At 41.3% G+C, this 24,503-nt stretch overlaps 1 protein-coding gene and 2 long non-coding RNA genes across 3 annotated transcripts in view; 2 read left to right on the top strand and 1 right to left on the bottom strand.

Moving 5' to 3' along the window:
• LOC135211173 (uncharacterized) overlaps positions 1–24,503 on the bottom strand; it is a 285,675-nt gene that overhangs the window by 226,233 nt on the left and 34,939 nt on the right. The window contains exon 4 of the mRNA XM_064244376.1: positions 13,540–13,662. Within this exon, the coding sequence (XP_064100446.1) occupies positions 13,540–13,662 (123 nt within the window). The remainder of the gene's footprint in view (positions 1–13,539; positions 13,663–24,503) is intronic.
• On the top strand, positions 18,875–19,457 carry LOC135211733 (uncharacterized). The gene is made up of 4 exons (XR_010313736.1): positions 18,875–18,920; positions 19,047–19,142; positions 19,252–19,320; positions 19,422–19,457. It is a non-coding gene; the product is annotated as an uncharacterized LOC135211733 (long non-coding RNA).
• LOC135211732 (uncharacterized) lies at positions 20,254–21,292 on the top strand. The gene is made up of 4 exons (XR_010313735.1): positions 20,254–20,332; positions 20,598–20,680; positions 20,826–20,908; positions 21,098–21,292. It is a non-coding gene; the product is annotated as an uncharacterized LOC135211732 (long non-coding RNA).

Here is a 24,503-nt window from a genome sequence, read left to right as displayed (position 1 = left end):
GGAAACATTAACACTTAACTTTACTAAAAACTTAAAATGAAATTTCTTTTTGTTTTGTCATTTTTTTTTAATTTTTACATTTTTTTACTTAGTTATACTTTGTTTTTAGTTTTTGTTTTTTACAAAATTTCAATTTCTCCACCACTTTCAACTTTCTGTTTTTTCGTATCACTTGGATCTTCCTGTTTGCTTACTACTACTAAAGGCCTCTTTAAAAAATAACTATCCAAGGAAAATTCCTTCTGCCTGCTTTCCAAAATGTTCCTGAAATGACTCAGGCAAGCGTCATCAAACTGCGCAAGCATACGAACTGTGTAAGCCTTTTCGGGGTGTCTCTTTTCTACAAATGATTGCACTTTATGAAAAGCAGCTAGAGCATCCTTAATTTCTGCCGTTGTCATAGGGTCCTCCTCCTCCTCCTCGCCGCTGCTAGAGAACTCTCCTTGAACGACATTATGTTGCATGGCCTCCAACTCCTTCAGGTCCTCTGTCGTAAGCTCCTCTTGGTGCTCCTCAAGAAGGTCATTGATGTCGTCCTCGTCGACGACCCGCCCCATGGACTTGCTGAGTGCAACGATCTCGTCAAGATCTGGTTGTGAAACAGTTTCAGGATCATCAACTGTTTCTGAATCTGCATCAGCTTTGCCCACGTTGAATCCCTCGAAGTCTCGGGCGGATACGGCATCAGGCCAGAGTTTCCTCCACGAAGAATTCAAGGTTCGCCTTGAAACCTCCTACCAAGCTTGATCAATGAGTCAGATGCATATCAAAACATCGAAATGCTCCTTCCAAAATTCATGCAAGGTGAGGTTTGTGGTATCTTGAAAAGATGTTTTGTATACATCTTCTTGAAGTTCGATATCACTTGCTGGTTCATGGGCTGGAGGAGAGGGGTGGTGTTAGGTGGAAGATAAAGAACCTTGATAAAAGAATACTCCGCTAGGATATCTTCCTCGAGGACAGGAGGGTGAGCAGGGGCATTGTCCAACAACAGCAGACATTTCAGAGGGAGGCGCTTCTCTTCCAAGAATTCCTTCACTGTCGGGACGAAACACAGATTTACCTACTCGGTGAACAAAAGTCTCGTTACCCAGGCTTTCTCACTAGCCCTCCACGTCACTGGAAACTTCTCCTTTAGCACTTTACGGGCCTTGAAGGCTCGAGAAGTCTCCGAAGGACACACAAGTAGGGGCTTGATTTTACAATCCCCACTGGCATTGGAACATAGTGCAAGCGTAAGCCTGTCTTTCATAGGCTTACGCCCAGGTAGCTTCTTCTCTTCCTCCTCTTGCTGAGAACTGTATCCTTCGTTGATCGTCATCTCGTCGAAAGTCTTAATAAAGGCTTCGGCTGCTTTCCTGTCCAAGCTGGCAGCCTCCCCATGCCACACCACCGAATGGATGCCAGTCCGTTTACGGAATTCATCAAACCACCCATGAGAAGCCTTGAAGTCTGGGGTTGCCATCGATGTCCCTTCTCCACGTCATCTTCGGCCTGGGCAATCAGATCACCGAAAATAGTGCTGGCCTTCTGGCAGATTGCCATCTCGGTTATCGTATCGCCAGCGATTTCTTTGTCTTTAATCCATACAAGAAGCAGCCTCTCCATCTCATCATGCAAGTGGCTCCTCTTATTGGACAAAATAGTCACGCCCTTGGAAGGTGTAACTGCTTTCATGGCTTCCTTCTGCCTAAGGATGGTGCCTATCATCGACAGATTTAGGCCATATTCCTTAGCAATCACACTCAACCGCATGCCAGTTTCATACTTTTTAATTATCACCGTCTTTGTCTCCAAAAAAAGCATCCTCTTCTTTCCGTGAACTTCAGCAACATTCTTGGGACCCATGGCTATCATTAAGTTAATTAAGTTCACACACCACACAATAAAGTATACGTACAAGTAGAACTCGAAATCACTAACACGAATTTATGTTAACTAACGAATACGTATGTGTGTACGAACGAATTCCGCGTGCGTACAATAACGTTGGTGCAACGAAGTGGCTAAACGACGCCTTTACGGAGAGGCATGATGGGATAGATACTGACCAATAGGAGAGCAGGATCTTATGGCAGTGACTAGCATCAGGAACCAATGGGAGAGTGGGAGGATGGTGGCAAGTCTACAGAGTTAGAGGCGCGTGAGTTTTAAAATTGTTCTTGGCGGTCTGGGCAAACCTCGGACTTTACAATACACCCTTTCGTAACCTGAATTATTTTTGTATGCAGAAGCAAAAAAATCTTTGTCTTTGCTTTCGTAACTTGGATTTTTCGTAAGTAGGGACTTTCGTATGTCGAGGTTCCACTGTATTTCGGAGAGCAAGCAGTACTGACTGAAGCAGTGCCATACACCGCTCACTCTCGCTCAACTAGTTATCATTCTGAATTGCCTGGTATTCCATTCCATGAAGGATGCATTCGGCTAGAACCATCAAGCGCAAAAAAAATACGCTCGAAGCATGATGCAAGAGAAATATACTTAGGATATTTGTAGGTTCCTGTACATCGCACTCCAGCCTAATTCTGTTTCATTCGAGGAACAAGAATAAGGACTGGAAGCAGACCTCCTTCATTCTCTAATGAAGAGAGCGAAGGAGAAGTTTTCCCGAAGGGAGGCTTCTACGGTGGTAACAGGATACCGAAGACAACTAGTTCAAGCCGAACTGGATGTTCCCAAAACAGTAGCACTAGAGAGGCATTTAAACCTCTCGATGCTATCCATCCTGAACGGATTGACATATGTTCGACAAGATCCTAGGATTGAACCAAAAACATAGTTTCTCAGGTTCAAATTCCAAAGAGTAGACTCCACCGAATTCCTCTTATTTCCTTGTTCATTCTGGTATAACCAGGAAGTAAATGTGAAAAAGAGAGGAGGATTGACTGTTATTGCCCGCTCTTCTGTGCATCTCGAGGGTGACCACATACTAAGGCGACGGACCGTCAGGTCTATCCAGGCCGGGTCCCTCTCAAGACATTCTTCCTTCAGCAGGAAGAACCTCGCCAGCTCCCCCATGATCTCCTCTAACCACTTGAGCGTACGACCTGTCCGGTCCTAAGACTGAACCGGGCACATAGGCTCTCATGGCTGGACTGAGAGAAGCTCACTCCTCATGATACAACCTGGTCACCTCGCTCCTCCTGGTGTATCCTGCCAAGGAGGTTGAAGGGACAGGTTAGGCAGATCTGACACTCCCACTCTGTCTACTGGAAGAACCGGTGGACGGTGAAGGCTGCAGGTGATCACCAACCCGCGGTGATGACCAGTCTGCAGGTCTGGACCAGCGAACTCCCTGCAGATAAGCGCTGGACCGAGGACGGTAGCGTCAGTCTCTTGCGTTAGGGGAGCTGCTACCAGCCGCGCGGACCATCTGGTCATGCTGGTGTGATCGACAGTCGGGTGACTGGTAGCATCCACCAACACGGTGAGACTGAGCACCATCCTCACAATGCGTCACGGTCCCAGAAGCAGCCATAGCTGTTCCCGGGGACCTGGGAGACCTCCTCCCAGTCTCGCCGCTTGTACGGCCAGATGGGACCGTCACGTTAACCCTGGGTACCAGGAGATCGCTACGCGAGCGATCGCCGGTCTGGCGAGAGTCACCTGGGTGACTCTTTATCATCCTTCCGCCCCGTGCCTGGGTCCTGGAGGTGAGCATACTCAGCAGCCTGGACCCTGGCTCCATGGTCACCAGCAGGTGACCGTACACTCGATGACGCTTGCTGGCGAGACCACCTTCTTCTTCCTCAGCTCAGGAGCTTTGGAAGGAGAAGTGAAGGAGGAGGCAGAATATGACGACGAAGACCAAGATGATGAAGACGAAGACAGAGACGAAGAAGATAACAACGACACCTTCCGCTTCTTCTTGGACTTCTTCGCCAACTTCCTCAGGACAGGGCTGCGGCAGTTGCCAAAGCAGCAGGCCCCAGCGTGACCTGGGAAGGAGGACCTGACGGAGCAGCAGCACTTCCACGGGCAATATCATTGGGAATACCAGTTGCCCGAGTATTTGGAAACCTCAGAAAACCAAATCACCCTGTGAACACTAGAAATTCCAAAGAATTTAATGGCTTAGCGAGACTCCCAACTTTCGTAATAACAATTACTGGAATTGCCTGTCTCGACAGTGTGTTTGGAAATTACAGAAAAACCAAAACACTCTGAGAACGCCAGAAATTCCAAGGAATTCGAGCATTCAGCGAGATTCCCGGTTATTGTAGTAACAAATATCGGGAATTCTCATCTTGCCAAAGTGTTTCCAGATCGTAGAAGACCAAAACACTTGGAGAGTGCTAGAAATTCTGAAGAATTTTAAGCGCTTGGCGAAACCCTCCGAATTTTGTCAGACAATCATTGAGTGAGGGCCCTCCTCAATTCCCGCAGAAATCAAGGAGGAACAGGCATATAAGATCCTTCCTCAACGATGTGGACGTACGTCTGGTAGGACACTAAGGTCCCTCCAGGAACGCAGTCCCCCAACGCTAAATCCTATGGAGAGCACTCTGCAGGATCCCTCTCATTCACCTTCCCCCTCCCGGCGTAGTCAATGGAAGAGAGGGAATGGGGAGGAAGACTAGACGCTCTCGCTCACCTTGCTAGCGGAACTAGTGGGAGAAGCGAGTCACGGGCAGCCATCAACCTGCGGTGATGGCCGCTCCCAAGTCTGGGAAAGCGTTACCATCTGAAAAACACTTTCCCGAGGAGGGTTACAAAACTCTCGTACTGCAGGCAAAACGTCTGCCGCCACCGAGACTGGTCGGTCACTCGAACGTGACCGTCATCTGGGTGGGGCTGAGCGTGCACCTAACAGGAGATAGCCGATACCGTCCTCCAACACGTCCCGGTCCGAACCTCTCAAGAGGACTGAAAGGGGGATCCCACACCGGTCTCTATGTGCACGGTCCAGCAGGACCATCATGTGAACCACAGTGATGGTCGCTCCACAAGTCTAGGAAAGCGTCATCGTCTGGAGGGAATGCTTTCCCGAGGAGGGTTACGAAACTTTCGTATGGCAGGCGAAGCGTCTGCCACCACCGAGACCGGACGGTCGCGCGAACATGACCGTCGCCTGGGTGGGGCTGAGGGTGCACCTGACTGGAGAGAGCCAATACTGTCCTCCAACTTGTCCAAGTCCTCGTCAAAGCCGAAACCTCTCCAGAGGACCGGATGGGTCTCTAAGTGGATGGTCCCGCGGGACCGCCACATCACCCCTGGGAACCGAGCAATCACTGCAAGAGCAATCACCGGCAAGGCACAAGTCACCTGAGTGACTCGCTCATTTCTTCCACCCCATGCCTGAGTCATGATGGTGAGTGGACTCAGCATCACTGACTCTGGATGCACGCAAATCCAAAAATCTACATGCACTCGGGGACTCGCAAACAAGCGCCCGACACGGAACTAGTCTTAGGGGCAGAACCTCTAGGACTAGCAGCAGAAGTGAGAACCGAAGTTTGTACTTCTACGGTTCCGACATGCTAGGCCCTGGGGACAGCATGACGGTTCCCATTCCCGAAGGAACAGGAGAGGCAGCGGAAGACCCAACTGCCACCTCAGTTTGAGGAGGCAGACCCTTAGAAGTCCCGTGACAAGACTTCTTAGGGGGGGGACTACCGTCTCCTTCTACGGCAGGGAGCCTTAGGAGTCGAAGGGGAGGAGACTGATGAAAATATGATGATCTCGAAGAGGAAGATGGCGACACTTGACAAACTCTCTTCCTCTTTGATTTCTCCACATTCTGCGAGACTTCTACCATTAGGAATAGTTAATCATCACAGGGCAGTGACGTAACTCCCTCACGTTAAAGGGCGAAAGTATGTAATAATAAAGATGTTGGCAGACTCAGTGTCACCGACTCTGGATGCATGCGAATCCGAAGATTTGCGTTCACTCAGGGACTCGTGAACGAGTGCCCGACACGGAACTAGTCTTAGAGGCAGAACTTCTAGGACTGGCAGCAGAAGTGCGAATCGAAGTTTGTGTTTCTACGGCTCCTGACATGCTAGGCCCTGGGGACAGCATGAATGTTCTTGTTCCTGAAGGAACGGAGAGGAGAGCCAACGGAAGACCCAACTGCCTTCTCAGTTTGAGGAGGCAGACCTTTAGAAGTCCCGTGACGAAACTTCTTGGGAGGAGGGGGGGGAGACTACCTTCTCCTTCTACAGCAGGGAGCCTTAGGAGTCGAAGGGGTGGAGACTGATGAAAATATGATGATCTCGAAGAGGAGGATGACGACACTTGACAAACTCTCTTCCTCTTTGATTTCTCCACATTCTGCGAGACTTCTACCATTAGGAATAGTTAATCATCACAGGGCAGTGACGTAACCTCCAGGATAGTAGTGGTAAATGAATATGATTTCCAGCAGGGGATCAGTACACACACTTGAGGATCAATATCACAGCATGCTACAAGTCACAGGTACAGTTCCATGATAAGGATAACCAACATAAAGAGCTATCCAACCATATACTGCAGTAATCACAATCACCACTGTAAGTCTGTAAAATAAAGAAAATAAGATTTAAGTAATATGGATACTCCTCTCGCATCCAAGGGCACCACCCTCCAAAATGAGAGGAGATCCCCCAAACACCAACACCACACGCCCCCTCTTCTACCTTTGTCCACTAGCTAGCGAAAGGATGGAGGAGAAGAGGAATTACTAGAAAAAACAAAACAAAGGACAAACCTCTGAAGTTCCCCTCAGTAATTCCCAAAGCTTAAGGGTATATTTCGGATGAATACATGTCTCTCCCTCACGTTAAAGGGCGAAAGTATGTAATAATAAAGATGTTGGCAGACTCAGTGTCACCGACTCTGGATGCATGCGAATCCGAAGATTTGCGTTCACTCAGGGACTCGTGAACGAGTGCCCGACACGGAACTAGTCTTAGAGGCAGAACTTCTAGGACTGGCAGCAGAAGTGCGAATCGAAGTTTGTGTTTCTACGGCTCCTGACACGCTAGGCCCTGGGGACAGTGTGACAGCTACCGTTCCTTCAGGAACGGGAGAGGAGAGCCAACGGAAGACCCAACTGCCTCCTCAGTTTGAGGAGGCAGACCTTTAGAAGTCCCGTGACGAAACTTCTTGGGAGGAGGGGGGGGGAGACTACCTTCTCCTTCTACAGCAGGGAGCCTTAGGAGTCGAAGGGGTGGAGACTGATGAAAATATGATGATCTCGAAGAGGAGGATGACGACACTTGACAAACTCTCTTCCTCTTTGATTTCTCCACATTCTGCGAGACTTCTACCATTAGGAATAGTTAATCATCACAGGGCAGTGACGTAACCTCCAGGATAGTAGTGGTAAATGAATATGATTTCCAGCAGGGGATCAGTACACACACTTGAGGATCAATAGCAAAGCATGCTTCAAGTCACAGGTACAATTCCAAGGTTAGGATAACCAATACGAAGAGCTATCCAACCATATACTGCTGTAATCACAATCCCCACTGTTAGTCTGTAAAATAAAGAAAATATGATATAAAGTAATAAGGATACTCCTCTCACATCAAAGGGCACTGCCCTCCGAAATGAGAGGAGATCCCCCCCAAACACCAACACCACACGCTCCCTCTTCTACCTTCATCCAATAGCTAGTGAAAGGATGAAGGAGAAGAGGAATTACCAGAAAAAACAAAACAAAGGACAAACCTCTGAAGTTCCCCTCGATAATTCCCAAAGCATAAGCATAAATTTTGGATAAATATATGTCTTGTCCTCATTGCGTTAAATACATGTCTCGTCCTCACGTTAAATACGTCTCGTTCTCACATTAAAGGACAAAAGTAAGTAACAATAAAGATGATGGGATACCTTTGCCACCGATCCTTAACACTAAGTAGAAAGGCAGCTATCAAGGCTATCACAAAAAATGGGTTGCATATTAATTATTAAATTCAAGCAATTATTAATATCAAACACAATATATACATATTTATTCAAAAACATAAAAAATGAAAGATCCCAACAGGAAAATAATCAACAGCCAGTCAGCAAGAGCTCACAAAAACATGTCTTCATTGGAAGACGGCCGAAAGAAAAGTGGAATGTTTACATCCGGGCAGGCGGGCCTACCCGCCTGCCACACGGTAGTTACTGCCTAACCACCTTGTTCAAGAATTTAACAGCCGTAATTCCAGCTACACCGAAAGTAATTCCTCATGTAACGGACCAAGGGTTTGTATATCGTGTAGGAACAAAGACATGATGAACATGAAATTTTTAAGGAAAATATAAATACTTTTTTAAATAATCATGAAAAATATAATAACTAGTTTGTACACAAATTGTGTGGAAATGTCTGAACTTTCACATGAAAGCAATCATTTTACTATGAATGTGTTTGCTAATTAGTTATCAATTATATATAGAAATGTTGATATTTTTACATTTTACTGTTCAGCAAGATAAAGTACAAAGACTGGTCGTTTGAATGATATAATACATGCAGACTGAAGTTATTTACAAAGGCACAAACAGGCATATAAAAAATTATCAATGCATGTATAAATTCCAGCCGAACTACAGTGGTGAATGCGTATATAATATTCTGTCATTTTTTTAAAAATTTCTCAGTAATAAATAATGCTAAAAAAAAGTGAAAACTGTGATGGAAAGATGAATAAAAATTCATTTATATCTATATATATATATATATATAGATATATATATATATAGATTATATATATATATATAATTAATATAGTATATATCATATATATATATATATATATATTATCATATATATTATATATATATATATATATATAATATATATATATATATATATAATATATATATATTATATAGTATATATTATATTAATAATATATATATAATTATATATTAATATTATACTATATATTAATATAATTATATATATATATATATATATAATATATATATATATATATATATATCTATAATATATATATATATATATTATATATATATAATATATTTATATATAATATATATATATATATAATATAAGATATTATATATATATATATTATATATATATATATGTATATATATATATATATATACTATATATATATATATATATATATATATATATAATATATATATATATCTATAATATATATCTATATATTATATAGATATATATATTAACCTAAAAACTCAATAAGTGTTCCCCATAAATAATTGAGTAATTGAAGCTCAAAAATCACAATTTTGAAGTAAATTGTATTTTTCCTAACTATACAAACCTGAGGTCCTGTACTTAGGGAATTACTTACAGCGCCAGCTTGACCGTTCATAAGATTTCTAACATGGTAGTTTGGTAGTAACTCCTTGTCCGATGGTCGGGAGTCCCGCCCGACTGGAGGTAAACATATCACTTTGCTTTAGGCCCAGGACCTTACCTTACAGACCTTACAGTTCGTTCGGGTTGCCCCAGGTCCCTCAGTGTGAGGCACCTCTAATGTCTACCAGAGAGTTGCTAGTACATCTTCTGGTATATTTTGCATCTTCCAATCTTGGATGGTCTGGGATGCAGCTTAGATATTTGTCGAGCTTATTCTTAAACACATCTACGCTCACTCCTGATATATTCCTCAGATGAGCTGGCAACGCATTGAATAGACACTGCATTATCGATGCTGGTGCATAGTGGATTAATGTCCTGCGTGCTTTCCTTATTTTTCCTGGTATAGTTTTGGGTACTATTAATCTACCTCTGCTTGCTCTTTCTGATATTTTTAGCTCCATGATGTTTTCGGCATGAGGTGGGACTATGTGTAAAAGACCTCAGGTTTGTATAGTTAGGAAAAATACAATTTACTTCAAAACTGTGATTTGTTCCAACACGTAATACAAACCCTCGGTCCTTTACATAGGGAAGACTCACTTATTGGTGGGTGGAATCTGAGTCTTGTGAACAGACTGGTGTTCGCCAAACCTGGGTTCCCTCCCTGGTCGTAAGAGCAAAGGGAGGGAGCCTAGCCTCTGTCCAACTGATCGGAGTGTGTACTGCACGATCAGTGGTCAGACCTCTGGACCAAATTCATAAGAGGGAGGCAAGCGTGCCTCTTATGAATAGCAAGCAAGAACTAGGTCCTACGCAAGAGCCGATATAAAGTCTTGGGTTTGCATCTCACTGGTGTCCACTTCCCCCCTTGTTAGGGAAGGGACGGATAAACGCTTCTATCCCTAATGTCAGGGATAGAATGGAGCTCGGTTACATAGCTTACCTGCATCAACATCCTGTCCAGCGTGGTGACAACCGCCACCCTCTGCCTGCAGGGAGAGGGAAGAAAAAGAGGAGGAAGAGATGCCAGTCACACTCTCATTCACTCTTTCATTCATGCAGTCTCACGAGGATGAGATGCTACCTTGTCCGGTAAAGGAGCTGGGTAAGCTACACAACTTGTTGAGCAGCCACCACGAGTCCCAAGGAAAGTGTCCAAGGACCTGAGGGCAATATCCCGAAGGTAGAAGGATGTGAAGGTGGTCTGGTTGGCCCAAACCCCTACCTTCAGTACCTGTGCCACGTTAAACTTCTTGCGGAATGCAAGGGTTAGACCAATACCTCTGACTTCGTGGGCTCTCGGACGAAGGGTACTGTCTGAAGCGTACACCTTCCGGATTACCTCGCGAAGCCAGAAAGAAATAGTGTTCTTGGACACTTCTTTCTTGGTAACCACAGTGCAAACGAAGAGGCGTCGACACTCAGGCCTGAGGTAACGAGTTCTCTTCAGATAGGGACCGAAGGGTTCTGAGTCTTCGCTACGAAGTCCCTGACGAAATCGAGCAAAACCAATCCCCATCCCCTCGAGAGCTTAACATCAAAGAAAAGACCGTGAAGTTCTCTTACTCTCTTCGCCAATGCCAGGGCCAGCAGAAAGACGGTCTTGAGGGTCAGATCCCTGTTTGACGACTCTCAGATATTCCTAGAATTTTAAAGCTTTTTAACATAAATGTGTTTTCAGTAATATTAATGTCAAGAGTTTAGTAATAAAAAATTCTCCTAAAGACCTTCCAGGCTGCATATATGAAATTCCTTGCAAAAAGTGTGATAAAGTCTATTACGGACAGACGGGTAAATCTCTTTCACACGTCTCAAACAGCATCAATATTCTGTGAGAACTGGGCAAATATCGAATGCATTTATTCGTACATATGAGAGATTTAGATCATCATATTAACTGGAGTCAAGCAAGAGCCTTAATCCCATGTAATGACACAGTTAAAAGGAACATCATTGAATCTTGTTTCATCAAGTCAAATAACAGAAATGTTCTAAATTTAAGTCTTGGTTTATTTAAACTTGATGCTTTCATAATGAAAAAGGTTGCAGATAAATATAAGTAAAAAATTAATATATTCAGTTTTTACATGTTTTGGACTGTAAAGATACTTTGTAATTTCGGTTAGGGTCAAATCTGTTTAGGTTTGTGACCGTGTGATATCCGATAATCCTGGATTATCTCTCTTAATTTTTACCCTTTTGACAATTAACCATCTGGTATTCTTGATCTTGTTGTGTCACTGAGACCTTTCTCTCCAATTGTATTTCATTAGCTCCTTGACAATGTCTTAGTAAAGATGAAAGCAGTTGGATTTCTGACTATCATTTTCCTGTGGGATTCGCTTATTTAAGAAGTCACGTGCATCTACTGTGATTTTTTTAAGCACACACACACACATATATATATATATATATATATATATATATATATATATATATATATATATATATATATATATATACTATATCTCTATATCTGTCTATATATATATATATATATATATATATATATCTACATCTATCTATATGTATATATATCTATCTATTCTATATACATATATATATATATATATATATATATATATATATATATATATATATATATATATATATATACTACCTAAAATCAATAGGTGTTCCCAGTAAATAATTGAGTAATTGAAGCTCAAAGACATAAGTTTTGTTTTGTCAAGTAAAGTAAATTGTTCACTAAAGATTTATATAGAGAAACATTGATAGTTCTATATTTTGCCATTCAGCACCATAAAGTAAAAATAATGGCTGTTCAAATGATATATAATACATGCACACAGTAGTTATTTACAGATGCAAAAACAGGCGTAAAAAAAATATCTACGTATGCATAAATTCCAGCCGAACTATGGCGTTTAACATGTACATGTATATGCTGACATTTTTCATAATTACTCGGTAATAAATAATGTTATCGGTTTCCTATTTACAATTTCTTGTAGGTCCAAGTTCTGCCCACACAATGGCGCAGTCCTCATGTTCTTCGGATGACTTTTTTTTCCCCCCTGAAAATAATTTACGGATGATGCAGAAATCACGTCATCAGAGCAATTACGGCAAAAGATTTATCATTGCTGTTCCGCATCACTGGATCACCAGAGGGTTATTGTTATGAATTCCATGACAATGCACTTGCCTCTCAAATTACCTGAGGGTTATGTTCCTGGAGAGGTCACACTATTTAAAATCATGCTATGTAAACATTATTTTCCCATAAGGAACAATATTCATATGGAGAGTTAAGTTCCTGAACTCTTGAGATAGTCTGCCTATTTTGAAGATTACCCTAGTAAAACATTTTAAGAAACATTGCATTACTATAATATTTAAATAAATAGAACATTAGTTCATTAGAAGGTCACAGACACAAAAATAAAAACATGAGTTTTTGCTTTGATGTACGGTACTTGAATTCTATATGTGGGAACCCATTTTTTCTCACGATTGGTTGTTGTCTGCTACCATTCATCCCTCCCTCCTCACCTCCTCTCCCTTCTATTTACAATATAAATTTCTGACTCACATCGGGATTGAACTTTAATCTTTCAATTGAAAGGCAAAGGTGCTACCAACTGAACCACACAAAACATAAAAGGAGTTGGAACCTAAGTGTGCATACCACTGTAACCAACTTCCAGAGCCAGCAATGACCCAACTGAAAGCATTTCAATTGTCCCTTCTAAATGAATATGAAAAAAGTAATCAATGCACAGTCAAATGTGGAACAGATATAGTGACTAAGTCTTTCAGACCTATCAAGTAACTATTATTAGTAAATATGAGATCAGGGAATGACATAAACAGCTCATGAACAATTCCAGAAACTGCTATGCTTTGGTGAAAACAAATTACATCCTAACAAAGAAAATCTATGCAGAATTTCCATACAAGCATACTTATTCTCATGTTTATTAATCAAGGAAATTTTGAACAGCCTAGTCGGGCAGAGTCCAGAGAGGAGTCTGTGCTCAATGGCAGCCAGAAGCAGATTGGAGTGCTGACCAACAGGTGGGATGGGCCTTTCCAACTTATTGATAGATCACTACCTTGTCAATAAGTATGAATGGCCATTTCCAGCTCATACTTGAAGAGCTTTTCTATATAAAGAACAACGGTTTGTATTTGTGCAGGAATAAACAACTTTTAGCATAAATTCCTGGTTCCAGCACATTTTTCCCTGCATTAACTGATGAAAGCCTCAAAAAAGAATTAAAACTTACTTATCCAAACACTCTGTAATAACACCTCTGTAGAACACCCCATCTACTTTGTATCGTGCTGCAACCATTGTTCCAACACTTATTTCTTCCAGTGGTGTTATCCCTTCTTTTTCAAGAATATTGCTGAAATACAATAAATTTTTATCTATAACACAATTAATAATTCCTGAAACTTATAATGCAATATGTGTATTACTATAATCACTTTGTGAAAGATGAATAACCAAATCACTAGCAAATGTATGTACATTATCTATATAAATAAATTTTGTAATCTGAACTTGAACATTACAGTACAGTAAACAATTTCAAACAACAAAAACACTTGTACTTACAGTCCAATCAAATTTGTACTAATTATTTTCTAAAAGGAGAGAGGAGTGGGATAGGAATTTGGCCATTAAAACAAAGTGATTCAATAAATTTTAGAAATTAGGACTATAAGCCACCTACCAGTCAAAGGGGAACATATGTTCTTCAAACATAATGACATGGATCATACTCTTCAATTATTTTGGATAGAATGTGAAAACCAAATAACCATATAAAGCCATGAATTTTCATAGATTTTTTCTTGGAATAGCCAATATTCCAAAAACCTAGCAGACACCAGATGCATCCAAACTCTCACATGACAAAGATCAATGTCATTATTATCAATAACAATCATTGAGGTAATTTTTCTATTTGATACTTTTTGTCTGTCCTTGCATAAAGGCTGGCTTGAAAAAAGGCATGGCTGTTATGATAAAGTGAATCAACATCAAATAATTAAATACATTTACCAATTGTGATAAAAATATTTAGCAAAATCAAGTGAGAATGTATTGCTGCTTGGGATACCTTCAAAGAAAATATTAATTAATCAAATACAAAAAATTTTATCATATTGTTTGCAAAGATTAGGATGGTGCTGTACCAATGGAACAGTATTTTACCCAAAACCCCCAGTTACAAAATACCAATATCAAAATCCCAATTTTTAGAAGTATATTGTATTTTTCCTAAGTATAAAAACCTGAGGTCCTTTACATTAGGAACTGCTTTACCACAAAACTGGAACACAGCCGTTATAACCACAAAACTGGAACACAGCCGTTATAACCACAAAACTGGAACACAGCCGTTATAACCACAAAACTGGAACATAGCCGTTATAACTCTTGAACATAGTGGTTAGGCAATAACTACCATCCTGTAAGCAGGGAGACCCGCTTACCTGGCTGTAAACATTCTACTTTGCCTTTCGGCCCAGAGTTCTGATTGAGGGATGGCATAAGGTCCTCAGGTTCTATAGTGTTATGAAAAATACAATTTACTTTCAAAAATGAAATTTTTATAATAAAACTAATATTGTAATTCCCCTCGTATTCACGGGGGATGTGTACCAGGCACCCCTGTAAATAGTTAAAACCCACGAATAGTTAAAACCACCACTAAAAATGCTTATAACTGCCTATCTTGAAAGTTCAGATACCAAATGTATACCTTAAATAACATCCTACTTCAAATATACCTAAAATTACTAACCTATTACTGTATTAATCTTTAAGGTTATATTATTGATATCATTTCAAAGTCATCTTAAACATTTTACCATTAAAATATACCTACCGCCAATACAGAGATGAAGAGAGAGAGAGAGAGAGCGAGAGAGAGAGAGAGAGAGACGAGAGAGAGAGAGAGAGAGAGAGAGAGAGAGAGAGAGAGAGAGCATTAAATGGCAACATCATATATCTGACCATTAAGAGTAAAATTATGAAATATTTCTGAGACAGAGAGAATACTAATGATAGAGAGAGAGAGAGAGAGAGAGAGAGAGAGAGAGAGAGAGAGAGAGAGAGAGAGAGAGAGAGAGAGAGAGAGTATAACTCTTAGACTCCAACGCCTTCCCCTCCGCCAACTCATATATCAAACTGTCATTTACTCCCCCGTCCTCCTCCCTCCAAGTGGATAAAAAGACTGGGCATTGCCATTTTTATTAATCTTATTAATATTTGAAAATTAGTTATAACGTAAATCATTTATTTATACTACAAAGCAAATAAACATACGTAAGAAAGAGAGAGAGAGAAGAGAGAGGAGAAGCGAGAGGAGAGAGACGAGAGAGAGAGAGAGAGAGAGAGAGAGAGAGAGAAAATCTTATTAAACTTAATATTATTTGAAAAGTAGTACAGGCGGTCCCCGGGTTACGACGGTTCCGGCTTACGACGTTCCGAGGTTACGACGCTTTTTCTTAAATATTCAATGGAAATTCCGTCCTGGGTTACGACGCTTGTTCCGAGGTTACGACGCTGACGCTTCCGACGCTCCGAGTTAACGACGCTTTTAAAAAACGCATGCTATGATAAAAATCCTTTATAGTTTAGCACAGTACATAATAAAAATCTATGATAAAAATCCTTTATAGTTTAGCACAGTACATAATAAAAATATGTTTTTGGTTACATTACAACAAAAATTTTGAGGTTATGATGATTTTTGACACTTTTTTTTTTTCGTATTTTTTAATTTTTTACTGACGGACGCCGCATATGCGGAACTAGTTTGCGGGCGAATGAATACACTAGCTTGGGATGCGCAGTTTAAAACAGTCCAAAAGCGCAAATATAATGAAAAATCATTGCTTGTTTCCAGTACATAATTAAAAAAACTAAGTTTCTGGTTAGATTACAACACAAATTCCAAGGTTACGACGTTTTTGTTATGCTTTTTAACGATACCTCATATGCAGAACTAGTTTTGAGCGGAGGTGCATAAATTAATTAACGCTATTAAACTGTATGGTAAATTGACCGAACAACGACCTCGGACGGTCGGGAGGACGCCAAGCGTAACAATACGAAAGGACGCCACTTCAATCGCGTGCCTGCCTGCATTCCACTAGGTTGTGTGCTGAGACGTTGCTGAAATTCCTTGCCATTTTCGCTAATTTACAATGGCTCCTAAACGCCAAAGTACTTCCTCCGATGATAGTTCATCCAAGAAGAGGAAGGTCATCACGATGGAGGTCAAATATGACGTGATAAAGCGTTCGGAGAAGGGAGAAACTAACACCGAAATAGGCCGTTCATTAGGCTTGAGCAGGACCACGGTGGTAACCATTGTGAAGGATAAGGAACGTATTCTGAAGCACGTTAAGGATGCTGCACCGATGAAGTCAACGGTGATAAACGAGAAGCAACGTAGCCAGAGCATTGTTGAAATGGAGAAATTGCTCATGATCTGGCTGGAGGACCAGAACCAGCGACGTGTTCCGGTGAGCTTAAGTGTGATCCAGGAGAAGGCTAGAGCGCTGCATGAGGCAGTAGTGAAAAAGTTTGGCGAAGGCAGTGCTGGTGGTGAATTTTCCGCGAGTAGAGGTTGGTTTAACCGTTTTAAGGCTCGTGCAAATTTGCATAATGTGAAGCTGCAAGGTGAAGCTGCTAGTCGTGCTGATAGCGAAGCAGCAGAAAGTTTTCCAGGTGGTTTGGCTGAGATAATTAAGGATGGTGGTTACACGGCTGACCAAGTCTTTAATGTGGATGAGACTGGATTATTTTGGAAAAAGAATGCCAAATCGAACGTACCTTTCCAAGGAGGAGAAGTCAAGCACCTGGCCATTAAAGCTGGAAAGGAGGAGACTGACTTTGCTGTTTGGGGGCCAATGCAAGTGGTGATTTGAAACTGAAGCCCTTGCTGGTGTATTTGGCCGAGAATCCCAGGGCTTTCAAGGGCATTTTCAAGAGTCAACTCCCTGTGATTTGGAAATCTAACAAGAAGGCGTGGGTTACCTTAATGGTCTTCGAAGATTGGTTCAATGACCATTTCGTGCCAGCAGTGGAGCGGTATTTGACTTCGAAGGGTCTGCCTTTTAAGGCCCTCTTAGTCCTGGACAATGCCCTGGTCACTCTTCAAATTTGAGCGACATGCATCCTAATGTGAAGGTGGTGTACCTCCCACCCAATACCACATCGCTGATACAGCCAATGGACCAGGGAGTAATAGCTAAATTTCAAATTTCAAGGCTTACTACCTTAGAAGGACCATACGTTTTGCTTTGAGGGCCATAGAAGCTAACAAGGAGTTGACACTGAAGCAATTCTGGAAGGGCTACAACATTGCAGATGCAGTGAAGAACATTGCAAGTGCTTGGGACGAGGTGAAGACGACCACTTTAAATGGGGCCTGGAGGAAACTGTGTCCACAGTTTGTGCACAGTTTTGAAGGCTTTGACCAGGCAGAAGACGTCGAGACTGTGACGAGGAAGATCGTAGGGCTAAGCAAGAGGCTGCAACTAGATCTTGAACCTGATGATGTAACAGAGCTGCTGGCTTCCATGGAGAGGAATTGTCTGCAGAGGACTTACTAGAACTTGAACAACAAATGATTGAGGAAGAGGCGGCGCACCAGAGCCAAAACCCAGGTCATTAACTGTGAAAGGCTTGTCAGAGGGTTTTACTCATCGGAGAGCCTTGGCTTCTTTTGAGGCAGAAAGACCCTAACGTTTCTAGGTTTGACAAAATCAAGAGAGGAATCATGGATTTGGTGACTTTTCTACAAGGAGACCCTGAAGGAGAAGCAGACGAAGAGAAGTGTGCAGTCCAGGCTTGACACTTTCTTTCACAAGTCTCCAGTACCACCACCTCCCACTCCTAGTCCTGGTAAGGAATTCTGAACTGTTTTACTAATTTATGTGTTTACATAGTGTACATATTAAAAATGTGTTAATTTTTTAATGTAACAACTAAATGTAAGAGTAAATTGTAACTTCATTAATTTTCATCATTTGTAATTTTATTGCAGAAGTGGTGACAGTTCCAGATCCCCCTGTACTACCTGTGACAGTTCCAAATCTCCCTGTACTACTGTGACAGTTCCAGATCTCCCTGTACTACCTGTGACAGTTCCAGATCCCCCTGTACCTGGACCCTCTGTATCAGCCCGCCCACCTGCACGTGTACAATCAGGTAAGCAATTTCATTTTTCTCATTTTCATGTTGGAAATTGTTTACACCCTACATACATACGTACACTAACTTACATAGTGGTACAATGTGTTTGATGTTGCATAACCTTATTATTTTTTTTTTTTTCCATTTCAGACCCCTTTGATAGTGACAGTGACCCAGATGACCCTGAGCCTTTCCATGGTTTGATGCCTCGCCCTATACATCAGTAAGGAAATCCTTAACAAATTTGTATAAAATGTTTTATAAATGCTAATAGAAATTTTATTAAAAGTGTACATATGCTACAATTACATCCACCTTATAATATATTTATGTACCCTATCATTCTTTCCAGATGTAGATGTTCCCTCATCAGTTGATACAAGTATCACCTCCCCAAGAGCCCCAAATCAGTTGATACGAGTAGTATCACCTCTCCCATTCCTTCAGGTAAAAGAATTCTTCATTTTTTATATTGAACATACGTATTACACACTACATATGTCAAACAGTAATAACATGTGCAGTAGTTACAGTAGTAGTAACTATCATTTTATATATTTTTTATCATTCCAGACTCCCAAGCACCTGCCCATCCCACTCCATAGCCCAGCCACCCACTCTCATGTACCATATGACCATCCCAGTAAGCAAGCCAACCACTAGAATTTGGTAAGGACATTTTTTTTTATTAATGTTTTAATATTACATATGTAATAACCATGTTATGGTACGTAACATACATACTATAATCATATGTACTATTACATTATCATTCCAGATTGGCATGCACCTGTGACTTACATAAACCAGACCTCTACATAGCCTACATGTCTTCATTTTGCTGGAGGTAAGGAATTCTCAGTTGTGTTTAATGTTTGCATACGTACAATAAATTTTGTACACCTAAGTGGTTACATACTGTCCTTTAATATTAATTCTTCATTCCAGACTGCCCATCATCCTAGCCTGTTATCTGTGATAAAGCACACTGAAGTTAGGTTTGGAATGCATCCTTATCATGAATGCGCTCACCTCCACCTCCATCTCCCACAACCTAGGTAACAGCTTTGAGACTCACTAAAAGTTGGTAAGTTATGTAAGGAATTTCTAAATTAAGTTTTATACTACATGTTATATGTGATATTAAACCACTGTATGGTGCATATTACTGTATGTAACTTACTATGCATAGAGTACTTACTGACATACTAATTATTTTTTGTACATTCCAGAAACCTCCTGAATGATGTAGGCTATGGGGCCACATAAGACTTTGTCCATCCAGGGTTACGATGAATGCAAAATATAAACTAAAGGTAAGGAATTAATTAACATACATTAACTCTTTTAGTACTCTTGATATATCTACAGTAATTAACATATGCATTCACAACTTTCTGTAGTGTATATTTTGTACACTAATTTTGTTACTTTTTCCTTCCAGAACCAACATTTTTCACACAACTCCAGGTTGTTACTACAAGTGTCATCAAGGGATAACTACTACAAGTAGAAGCACCATTTTTGGATGGAAAAAAACCCTTCAGGAAAGTATACGTATCACATGTAACATGTAGTGTAACAAAGTATGAACAGTAAGGTTTTTACATACAGTAGTACATATTACATACGTACATAACTTTTTTTACAGGAATTTCCAACCAAGTTTGATTATGTACATATGTACATGTTTATAAACCACTGTACGTATGGTTACTGTATGTAACTTACTAACATACATAACATGACTTAACTTTGATACTTTTTTTGGTACATTCCACAGAAAACCAGGACCCCCTCCATGATGCAGGCTATGGGGCCACATAAAACTTTGTCCAGGGTTACTACATAACATAAAGGTAAGGAATTATACATAGTAGTAATTACATACATTAAGTAAGTTTTATATACTAAAAAAAGTGACCAAGATCTCTCACATGGGATAGTGATCAAGGTCCCTCATGGAATTGGTACTGTACACTCCCTGCTGAACAGGGGGTGTAGACCAATCATTTACAATAATGCATACCAGTTGATATTAAACCACTGTATGGTGCATATTACTGTATGTAACTTACTATGCATAGAGTACTTACTGACAAAATTATTTTTTGTACATTCCAGAACCCCCTGAATGATGTAGGCTATGGGGCCACATAAGACTTTGTCCATCCAGGGTTACGATGAATGCAAAATTTAAACTAAAGGTAAGGAATTAATTAACATACATTAACTAAGTTTTATACATGTTATATATGTGATATTAAACCACTGTATGGTGCATATTACTGTATGTAACTTACTATGCATAGAGTACTTACTGACATACTAATTATTTTTTGTACATTCCAGAACCCCCTGAATGATGTAGGCTATGGGGCCACATAAGACTTTGTCCATCCAGGGTTATGATGAATGCAAAATTTAAACTAAAGGTAAGGAATTAATTAACATACATTAACTTTTTTACTCTTGATATAACTCAAAGTAAGGATTATAAACTAAAAAGTAAGGATTAATTAACATACATTAACTCTTTTACTCTTGATATCTATAATTTACATATTGTATTCAGGACTTTGTGTAGTATTTTGTACTAATTGTGTTATACTTTTACCTTCCAGAGCTACCAGACTGGGATTTTAGTGTACTCCAGGATCTAACAAATACATACGTACTACTACGAAGTGTGCAATGCATAATATAGTGTATAGTGTTTAGTGTATACCCTAAGGATTAAGTGTAGTACATTGTGCTTTTTAGTGTCACAAGAGTTTAATAAAGAATTATACCTTCAAGAACCATCCTTTGCCATTGGAATAACCACACTACACATCATGCAATCTACTTGCAATGTCACACAGGTAAGGTCTCTAACTTTTTCTTAGTTTAAGGCATATTTCCAAGTGTCGTTCCGGCTTACGACGATTTTCGGCTTACGACGCGCCTCAAGAACGGAACCCCCGTCGTAACCCGGGGACTGCCTGTACTGTATATTATTATTTTACCATAAAATTTAGTAATGGCCTTAAAGATATACTGTATACATACACTTCCAGCCCAAACAGAGGGCGAGAGTTACCACTATGACATGTATCTAATAAGGCCTCCTTTAGAGACTTGACAAGAAAGTCTCTGTTCCTTTTCGCCCTAGCAACGGCAAAAAGGGTAAGTGAACTTCAAGCTTTAGAAGGCAGAGTGGGTTTTAAGAAGGACGCTGCAATTTGCTCTTTTAACCCTCTCTTCTTAGCGAAAAACGAGAATCCATTAAAACCATGGCCAAGAAGCTTTGAAGTGAAAGGGCTTTCTTCTCTTACGGGGGAAGAACAGGAGAGGACTTTATGTCCGGTAAGAGCCCTCAAGTTTTATTTGCAAAGAAAGTCTCTATTAGGAGGTACGGAAGAAAGTCTTTGGTGCTCGGTCAAGGATCCGACAAGACCTATTTCGAAAAACGCTCTGACGTTTTTCATAAAAGACGTTATTAAGGAAGCGCACCTTGCTTGTGGTGATGAACAGTTTAAGCTCCTCAGAGTGAAGGCACATGAAGTGAGGGCCATAGCAACCTCAATGGCGTTTCACAAGATGTGGTCTCTTCAAGCTCTAATAGAGTCCACATATTGGAAGTGTAACTCGGTATTCGCTTCTCACTACCTAAGAGATGTTAGAGTTACTTATGATATGAGAAGTGCTTCTCACTCGGAGCGTACATTTCCGCGGATTCAGTGCTGGGAGGAGGAGCTGAGGTTAATCCTAATTAGTTTAGTTAATGTCTTTTTAGCGTTATGGTGTTTGGATTTTATGGTCGATTGGAAGAGGGTATAGGAAGTAACCCCTTTCAATTCCGAGATCTAACATGGTTAGGATGGTCAGGTGGTCGGGATTAACTTGTGGTCTCCTCGTTGTGTATTGTGTAAAACCTAAAGCTCTGTCATGTAAGAGGGCTAGCCCCCATTGATATGATACAGGTCAGGGCTCTGTCGCGTAAGTGGGCTAGCCCCCATTGACATGATCCAGAAGGGCTATTCAGTTATAGGTCTCTACCTCGCTGAAGCTCTTGAGGCATGCAGGCTCAATGACAGTAATCATGAAGTCTTCTGCCCAAACAGGTGAGAACCAAGGATTGATATCCTACAACAATTGTTGTTTCCCATTGTTATTTTTTAATTATTGTGTGTATTTAGGTGTCTCTTACACTCCACCAAGGGTGCCAATCAGCTAAGTATATATCTGCCGGGTAAGTTGCATGTATAAAAATGATATTGTTAAGATACAATAAAGTTTTATACATACTTACCTGGCAGATATATACGATTAATGGCCCACCCAGCCTCCCCTAAGGAGACAGGTGGAAGAGAAAATCTGTCAGAAAACGGGAATGGTTCCGGATACCGCCACCCAGCGGCGGGAATGGTAGATCACCTGACCTACCTGTCGCGTGTGCCGCGAGTTTTGAATTCTGTCGGGACGACGGAGTCTATAGCTAAGTATATATCTGCCAGGTAAGTATGTATAAAACTTTATTGTATCTTAACAATATCATTTTTTTTTAAATTCGCGGAAAAATAGTTATAGGCCTGCTAGGCGAAAACTTTTGAATCACACGCTGTGATGGTAATTGCTTCATAGCAAAGAAATATAAAGGAAAGGAGAACGCATTTTCAAGAAGTTCAGCAGCAAGGAGGCTTTCGCTTTGGCGCCTACTAGGTTCTTGGCGCCTACTAGTCACCAGGCGCCTGATGTGCTCTTGACGCCTGAAAGGCTCCTGGCGCTTACTCGACTCCTGGTGCCTGACAAGATCCTGGCTCTTGATAGGCTCTTGACGCCTGCCATGGTCATCAGTAGAGGAGTCCGACTCCTGATCTCTCCGTGAAACTGTAGCTGAGCATCTCCTCTGAGAGCGGCTACTGCTGGGAACTTTACTGCGAAAAGAAGAGCTCCTAAGGGGTTCGAGCTGTCTGTGCGGAGCATTCTTGTACGGAGGTGAGGAGCGCTTAAAGGGAGATCGAGAGAGTCTCTCTAGCACCTGCTAGACTCAGATACGTCTCCTCTACAAGGAGAAGAGAGCTTACTAGTAGAGGAAAACTTCGATCTCTTCACAGGAAGGGAGGCGTCTTTCCTTCGTGAAGAATCCTTATGGAGAGTGCCTACCAGGGAGGACAACTGTTCTTGCAGGTTAAGCAGGAAGAGCTTAGTAGGATCTTGAGGAGCTGGAGACGGTCTTCTCGCCTTCTTACTACTAGAAGGAAAATCCTCAGGGAAGCGCTCAGGGCTCGAATCAAGAGCGTCTCCTTTCGGCGAAACCCACGATCTCTTCAAAGGACGAGACTTAGAGGCAGAGCTCCATCCACGCCTAGACGAGGAGAAAAGCACTCCTTCAGGATGCCTTTTCTACGGCTATCCAAGGCAGCCTGGGTCGCTACTTCAGGATCTGCCGAAGGGACGCCTGATCGTTGGGGATGCTCCACATCCTCCCTGCGGCTTTTGACATTCCTCCTCCCCTGGTCCTGGGAGTTTGAAAGAGGTCTAGGCCTAGGAGCAATGCGGAGCCGATCAGACGCCCCCTCCACTGCACTGGGGTCACTGCACTCACTGACACTCTTACCTTTAGCCTCCATAGCTTTTAGCTGTTCCTGTAGCTCCCTGATCGAGGATCTCATAATCTCCCTTTCTGAAAATGAATCATTAGATTCAACACAGGGAGAAGGGGCTGAGGTTATGGGAGAAAAGTTATCATCTACCTTGTTAGTTTCTAACTCGGGTTCAAAAGAACAAGATCTACTTGAGCTTCTTGCGGAAGCTTTCCTAGCTCTATCCTTCTCTCTTTTCTTGATATAAGCAGATAAATCCTTCCATTCTTGTTCTGTCAGTCCCTCACATTCAGCACAAGTCTTATCAAAAGAACATTCAGAACCTCTACATTTAACACAAATTGTATGGGGATCTATCTCTGCTTTCCGCAGTCTAGTCCTACATTCGTCCCTTGCACACACCCTAAACATAGGTGTTACCTTAACGTCAGCCATCGTGACA

Source organism: Macrobrachium nipponense, chromosome 4, assembly GCF_015104395.2.
Source record: "Macrobrachium nipponense isolate FS-2020 chromosome 4, ASM1510439v2, whole genome shotgun sequence".
Lineage (NCBI taxonomy): Eukaryota > Metazoa > Arthropoda > Malacostraca > Decapoda > Palaemonidae > Macrobrachium > Macrobrachium nipponense.
Note: the sequence above shows the minus strand (reverse complement) of the source record. Positions and strands in the feature narration are given on the sequence as shown.